This window comes from Dryas octopetala, chromosome 8 (genome assembly GCF_963921425.1).
Source record: "Dryas octopetala chromosome 8, drDryOcto1.1, whole genome shotgun sequence".
NCBI classification, from domain to species: domain Eukaryota; kingdom Viridiplantae; phylum Streptophyta; class Magnoliopsida; order Rosales; family Rosaceae; genus Dryas; species Dryas octopetala.
The window spans coordinates 17,726,360-17,734,085 of NC_141373.1; the positions used below are offsets into that span (position 1 = coordinate 17,726,360).

General features: G+C 36.4%; 1 protein-coding gene across 3 annotated transcripts; it reads left to right on the forward strand.

Annotated features, from left to right (window-relative positions):
- Positions 1 to 429: 429 nt before the first annotated feature.
- LOC147277710 (G-box-binding factor 4-like) lies at positions 430 to 7,726 on the forward strand. 3 transcript variants are annotated; one of them, XM_086254440.1, is made up of 5 exons: positions 430 to 1,344; positions 1,463 to 1,534; positions 3,456 to 3,485; positions 6,773 to 6,820; positions 7,095 to 7,724. In XM_086254440.1, exons 1-5 carry the CDS (start codon positions 574 to 576, stop codon positions 7,173 to 7,175), a joined length of 1,002 nt encoding a protein of 333 aa, XP_086110566.1. In that variant the 5' UTR covers positions 430 to 573; the 3' UTR covers positions 7,176 to 7,724. The 3 variants fall into 3 exon arrangements, with proteins under 3 accessions (XP_086110566.1, XP_086110568.1, XP_086110567.1); XM_086254442.1 differs by having other exon boundaries at positions 431 to 1,344; positions 6,773 to 6,831; positions 7,095 to 7,726; XM_086254441.1 differs by lacking the exon at positions 6,773 to 6,820 and having other exon boundaries at positions 433 to 1,344; positions 7,095 to 7,723.

The window sequence follows — 7,726 nt, forward strand, 5'->3', positions numbered from 1 at the left end:
GTCCAACTTTCAGTTATGTACAATACCAAACATTTGATAGTATTAAAGTGTACAATACCAAATATTTGATAGTATTAAAGGTAATACTATACAGTACAATACTATACAATGCTATATTATACTATCCTATATTACGAACCAAATCGCACTTAGCAAATCCCTGTGCAGTCCGAGTCAACCACATTTTAGGAACGAACCGGCCAAAAAATTTAGAAAAACCGACTAAATGTACAGTACAACAATAGTGCATACATTTTCAGTACACCCGCCTCTCTGACTGCTCCATTTGGCGTAGAACCCACAGCATAGTGCAATCTTAAAAAAAAAAAAAAAAAAAAAAAAAAAAAAAAAAAAAAAAAAAAAAAAAAAAAAAGAAACTAGTTTGGTAACCAAAAAATGCAGGTGCTGGAAACTGCTCGCTTCTGCTCTGCTGCGTCTGAGGTTTGCAGAGTCTGAACCCCAAACAGAAAAAAAAAAAAAAAAAAAAAAACCACAAAGAGAAGAGAGAGAAAGAGAGAGATTGGACAGAGTCTGGAGAGAGAGAGCCCTAAGAAATTGGATACGGCGGAAAAGATGGCGTCGTCGAAACTAATGTCGTCGTCGTCAAAATCACGAAACTCGGATCTCTCACGGCGCCCGTCTACAAAACCCAAACCCTCAGCATCTTACTCCTCCTCCTCCGCTCCCCAAACCCTAAACAACAGCCATACGACGTCGCATCATAACAACACCAATACGACGCCGCATAGTCTCGGCTCGACGATGACTGTCGACGGCCTTCTCCGCGACGTCTACAACTCCAATTCCAACAACCTCACCACCGACGCCACCCTCCTCGACGCCCAAATAACCCTAATCGACGCCGTTTCTGAAATCAACTCCGCCATCGTACCCTCCTCGGCGCCACCGCCAAAGACCGTCGACGAGGTTTGGCAAGAAATTGTCTCTGGCGGGACTCGGAAGGAGTGTAAGGAAGAGACAACTGATGAAATGATAACTCTGGAGGACTTTTTGGCCAGGGCTGGGGCCGTCCAAGAAGATGATATCAAGGATTTGCCGCTTCCTCTTCCGCCTCCGCCGGAGACCGAGCGATTGAGCGGTGGAGTGTTTTCTTTCGATTCGATCCCGCTCAGCCCGTTCCAGTCCATTGATAAGGTTGAGGGGTCCATAATGGGGTTCGGGAACGGGGTCGAGGTGGTTGCAAGTGGAGGAGGAGGAAGAACGGGTGGGAGAGGGAAGAGAGGGCGTGCGGTTTTGGAACCCTTGGATAAGGCGACGCAGCAGAGACAGAGGAGGATGATCAAGAACCGGGAGTCGGCCGCGAGGTCCAGAGAGCGGAAGCAGGTGAAATGGGGTTTTTCTTTTTTCTTTTATTTTTTAGCCCAATTTGTGAATTTTGGTTTGTTTGATGAACTTATTTTGTGTTTTTTGTTTTTCTGTTTGTGTGTTTTTCGGATTTTAGGCTTACCAAGTTGAATTGGAGTCATTGGCAGTTAAATTAGAGGAGGAGAACGAGCGGCTTTTGAAAGAGAAGGTAATGAAATCGGTATTGTATTGTACCGTACTGGAGTTGGCTATTGAATTGTGTTGTTGAGAAATGTGTTTTTCTACTACTAAATGGTAGTGTAATGTGGTCATTTGCACAACTCTATGCTTTATAATTTCGCTCTGTTGGTAGCATTAGGGTTATGGGGACACAATTAGCCGTATTATAGCCACAATCAGTATTCAGTATAGTAAGTTACAATGGTTCAATACCACATGTTAAAATCTTTGCAACAACACTAGCTTTTCTTTCATCCGTCTCGTTTTCGAAGGCTGCCAACCTTATGTCAATTACAAATAGCCAAGTCCAGAAAATCTCCATTTTTATATGACTTTAGTTGACTTTGTTCACCTTCTGTTTCTGTTTGTGTAAACTACTTTTATAAATGTTAGTAATAATAATTTCAGGACCTCATCCTCTTCCTTTTTCTTTTTCTTAATACTTTGTTATTGTGAATCCTATTATTCACTTATTTCAACCATAGACGGTTGATCAGATCATTGAAATGAAACACTGGGAAAATAGTAAAAACTGTATATGCTGAGGACTGATGTCATCTGAGTAAACTAGGCAGAAATGAGCATATGGTGATGAAAGACATTCTCATGACTCAATTATAACTATCATCACCCTTCATGATGAGCTGTTGATTTTTCATCTATGAATTTCGATACAGATTGTGTGGTTTACAAGTTCCAATTTTGTTGCATTAAAGCCTTGTACATGCTTTAAGCAAATACCATTACACCTTCCCGTTTCATCCCATTCAAGACTTATCATTTGTCCTATTAAAAAAGACTCATCATTTGTCAATGTTTCACTGTAATTGAACAAAACTCAAGCTTGTTTATACTTGTCTTTTAGTCATCCCGACATGCTCAAGCCCCTATGTGAAGCATGATTGGTAATTAATTTAAGCTCAAGCTCTGTTTTATGAACAATCTTTTAGTAAGAGGCTTGACTAAATATTATTAGTTATCATACCCCAAAAAAAAAAGATTGTTAGTTAGAAATATGTATATATGTATGTTATGTGTATATATACATTCATATTTATCCAAATTATATGTATACATGCATACAATATTGAATTATATTTCATTATTTGTTCTACAGTGTACAGATAACTCATTGAGGTTCTTAAATATGTAATTTAAGTGTTCTTAATTGACAATTTATATAGGAGAATCTGAGTAAATTTACTTGAAATTTAACTCAAGTACATCAAATTAGTTTAAATTCCATATAACGTGTAAATTTGAAACATGATTTGATCCGTAAGGAAGCAGAACTAATCAAGCCTCTGAGCTCCTGGAAAAATCTAGCTTGCTCAAAAAAATTAATGAACCAAGTTTGAACAAGATTTTTTGTTTCGTTATAAGCTTGTGCTTGATAAAAATTCAAACAAATTCATCTTGAACTTTTAGTACTTGGCTTGTTGGCTCGATTGCAGCCTTTTTTTCATCTGGCTTAGTATACTAATAAGCGCTTAATGCTGTTTAATTTAAAGAGGAACAATATCCAGTATGGTTTTGGAGATTCTAATATATGCACATGATGACTAGGTTCATGAGTGTGTATAGGAGCAAAATCATGTACCGTTCAGTTATCTGACTTTTATGTGTTTGGGTTTTTGAAGTTGATACAAAGACCTTGTAATTTGTAGTTGAAATTTTATTATAAACAACAAACAAACTGCAAAGCAGTACAAAAAGTGCAAAAAGAGACAAGAGGCCTAACCAGCCAGGCCAAACAGAGCCCAGTACAAACTGACTAACTAGAATTCAAATAGAACACGCACCAAGATTGACTGACTAGGTTCATGAGTAATCTATGTTTCACTTGCTCTCTTTTGCAGACTTGACATTTATTGCATCTTCCATTGTCTAACCAAAGATTTCTATTGCAGGCTGCGAGGACTGAGGAAAGGCTTAAGCAGGTACTCATTTCACTCCTGTTCTTAGTTATTCATTGATATGGCAAGTGACTGCATTTTAACTGGGAAATGGTCTTAGGCTATGGTGATTTTTTTTATTTTTCCTTTTGGGAAAAGGGGGAGGGGGAGGGGGAGGGGTGGAGGGAGAATGAGAAACATTAAATTACATAAAATGAATTTGAAAGAATGCAGAAAATTACAAGTGAAACATTACAACTATTTCACCACTCCTGCCCAAAGAAAGAAAAGAAACAGATACAAAGTCTACACTATAACCCTTCTTTTTGAACGGTGTTTCAGGCATAGATGTAGCTTAATGTTTAGAATTAGGTATTTAGAAATTATCTTCCTTGCACACAAGAAAATATTAAGAATGCTATAAGAAATTTAAAGAATGAGATAAGAGAGAAGAAATCTCTTATTCTTTTGCTGGTGGTTTTCATTATAACGGGGTTTTATGGTCTCTCAACACTACCAATGTAATGACAAATTGACCCTTTAGTAATTTTATTTATAATATTCTGATTTTGATGCAGGACAGGAGCAAAGGCTGCTGTCCAGCTGTAGTTTTAGGGCAAAAAACCACTGTAGAGAATACTTCCAGCAACAAACAATAGGAAGAGAAGAGAATAAAGCTATATAATCAAAGTTGGAATGTAGATAGATGAGTTTAGGAACCCAAAAGAAGCTCTCACATCAGAAATCTCTGAATAACATTATGCCAAAAACTGTCTATTACAACCTAAGCCTTAAGCTTATATAGGGAAAACATAAACCTAAGATAACTAGGAAAAGCATAAACCTAAACTAACTAGGAAAACATAAAGTAAAATTACCTTAAAAGACCTAATGAAATAAGGAAACTAGACTCTAAATCCAGCTAGGAAATAAAAATTAAAAAGCTACTAAAAAAAAAAATAATAAGTCTTGGAACCCTAGGAGATGCTCCTGCATCAACTCCACTGGGTTGGGAAAAACTCGACTCCGGCGAGTAAGTCTTCACAACTTCTGCAGATAATCCAGATAAACTCTTCTTGAACTTATAGTCTTGAAATTGATTTCTTCCTTTCCAAACAAAGAGATATTTGGAATATTTAATCCTTCTTGAACAGTTAGCTTTATTGTCCATGATCAATCTTGCATCCCATAATTTCTTCACATCAGTTTTCATTTGATTTACAAAATCGATCAGGTTCTTGGCAATCTTGAAGTTCATTGCATCAACTCCAATGAAATCAACATATTCAGAAGCATTATTTCCTATAGAGTCTTGGGACTTTAGGATTGTGGGCTCATCGTCTATGATGTCTTCAAGAATTACATGTACCACCTTATCTTCAAATTTATATTGATTCCCTTCCTTCAAAAAAATTTTAGACCCAACATTTTCTTTACTCTCACCAGGTTCTTTGTCAAAAGTTTTCTCAAGCCCCCAACAAATAACATAACAAGCTTCACAATCATGTTCTAGACAAATATCAAATACTGGAGGAAGATCTAAATTTAGAGAACTATCATCTTCCAAGTCATCCAAAGTTTCTTCAAAAGGGCTATCCGACTCATGAGAACCACCATAGACCTTATCACCATTCTCAGATTCAACACCGTCATAAGCGGAACCTGGATAATCAGAACCGACCAATTCTTCCACAAAACTTTCATCCTCAAGACTACCTTCCGGTATGTCCGAGGGGTTGCGTCCGCCTTCCGGAATCTCCATATGGGCTTTCGCACGTTCCTGTCGTCGGAGCGTTTCCACTGCGCTTGACAGAACTTCGATCATGCGCCACATCTCTGCCATCTCTGTTTGTAGAGCTTGGTTTCCTTGTCCCCGGCCTCTACCACGTCCAGCCAATAGTGCAGAACTAGGGTTTGCAACCAGGGTTTGCTCTGATACCAATTGATGCAGGACAGGAGCAAAGGCTGCTGTCCAGCTGTAGTTTTAGGGCAAAAAACCACTGTAGAGAATACTTCCAGCAACAAACAATAGGAAGAGAAGAGAATAAAGCTATATAATCAAAGTTGGAATGTAGATAGATGAGTTTAGGAACCCAAAAGAAGCTCTCACATCAGAAATCTCTGAATAACATTATGCCAAAAACTGTCTATTACAACCTAAGCCTTAAGCTTATATAGGGAAAACATAAACCTAAGATAACTAGGAAAAGCATAAACCTAAACTAACTAGGAAAACATAAAGTAAAATTACCTTAAAAGACCTAATGAAATAAGGAAACTAGACTCTAAATCCAGCTAGGAAATAAAAATTAAAAAGCTACTAAAAAAAAAAATAATAAGTCTTGGAACCCTAGGAGATGCTCCTGCATCAGATTTTCTTGTCAATCTAAATTATTTAATACACAAAGTGTACCAAATCATCTGTCAATTCAAAAAGAAATAAATTGACCTCTACTTATGGTTTTTGTATATACAATAATTCTTCTGACTCTAAATTTTCCAACAGTTTACAAGATCATCTGTCAATCCCCCCTCCTCCCAACAAGAAAAAAAGAAGGAAAACAATGTATTCTAATTTTCAATCATGATAATCCAATTCTCTAAACAGTCAATCCAATTTTCAATCATTATTTCATTTGATGATGGACAAAAACCCATGAGTGGGATTTTTCTTTGACCAACCTTTACACATTTGTTTCATTCTTTAAATTATGATAATATTATAGCCAATTAAATTTATGCGTACTAAGTGAGATGCTGAAGTTTTAGCTCAAGTATTACCAAACACTTAGCCAAATATATTCTCCTAAAGGTAAACACAAAGGTTCTTGTTTTGTTTTTTTTTTGTTTTTTTGGGGGGGGTTACTGAACTTCCTTTGAAATAATAGAAATAGATCGACAGCCCTTTTCATTATTGAAATGTAATTTTATGGGCATCATGATTGAAAAAACACACAAACAATATATGTGGATGGGTACTTGTGTATGTCCACGGGGAAGATAACAGGAAAGTTTCACCATGATATATATGATTACACAAGGAACATATCCTCTCTCCCAAATTATATAGGTGCTTTTCTAGGTTATTTAAGCTTTGGGTTTAGAGCAGTCAAGGCAATCAATATGAAGAACCATTATAATGACCAAAGATGGTTTGCTAAGTAGATGCATATATTTAGTAGAATACACAAGAGAACTGATTACAGATATTGCACATGCTTTTAGATTTTATTCTTTGTATGCTTATAGAAATTGATCTATCTATTATCTTCAATAATTTAATACACTCTGAGAAACTTGTGGGTAATTCTTGTTTTCTCATGAAAATGTAGAAGTGGAAAATTTTGAAGATTAATGGATCAGCAGTGGATCATAATCAAGTGGGTTGAATGTAATTTTTTTAAGCTAATTTTTTCGAAGAATGTGTCTACATCTTTATTGTTTGTAAGGGAGGAAGAGAAGAATAGGTGTTCATTTTTTAAGTAATTGGAACACATGAGTATTGGTTTTAGTATCATTTATATAGTCTAATATGAGTGACATTAGATGAAAATTTGATGCAGAGGAATAGGGTAGAGTGGGAGATGAGGAACATATAGTTTGTAGTAGTCATTAGTTGTTATGCAGTTGACCTTTTGTGTACTTTTGATGCAGCTGATGGAAAATGTCATTCCGGTTGTGGAGAAGCGAAGACCATCGCGTGTCCTCCGGAGAGTTCGCTCATTGCAGTGGTAGAGAATGTATATGCTTGAGGTGTGGCGTGGAAAACAAACTTCATTCTAAGACATAGGGAGGAAAATGTATAAAAATTCTACTTGAAATCTGATTGTCCAAATTAGAGATGTCCTCCTGATGATTATCATTTTCTGAGAGCTACTGTGGTATTTCATTCAGAGAACAGAAAGAAATTTCAACCTTAGGGGCAATTCCTTTTAAGTCATAAGTTATGACTGAGAAAAATATGGTGTTCATTGAGGGAGATGGAGGTAGAGAGCCTTATGTTGCTGTATGTAGTTAACAGGTATGAAAACCTCGTTTTCCCAATTATTTAAGGGAGGGTGAAGTAGGGGATTGGAATTAGTTTATATTTAGCTCAAAATATAAGATTGATGGTTAGGGATATGTTTATGTTTAAGGAGAGCTTGCTTGTAGTTCCTTGCTAGAGATTGTCTATGAATTTATATTTTTCTTTTCTGGGATCCGATATATGTATTTACTTTCACTTGGAGGGAATATTTCCTTTTTAAAGAATTTGTTGCTTTTATATTTCACAATTGTTAGATGCT

Bases quoted from the DNA above. Each gene is read 5' to 3' on its own strand.
- LOC147277710 (XM_086254440.1), top strand. From the start codon at position 574: ATGGCGTCGTCGAAACTAATGTCGTCGTCGTCAAAATCACGAAACTCG. The intron at 3,486-6,772 runs GTACTCATTTCA...ATGAAAATGTAG, and splicing joins CTGAGGAAAGGCTTAAGCAG to AAGTGGAAAATTTTGAAGAT. The intron at 6,821-7,094 runs GTGGGTTGAATG...CTTTTGATGCAG, and splicing joins CAGCAGTGGATCATAATCAA to CTGATGGAAAATGTCATTCC.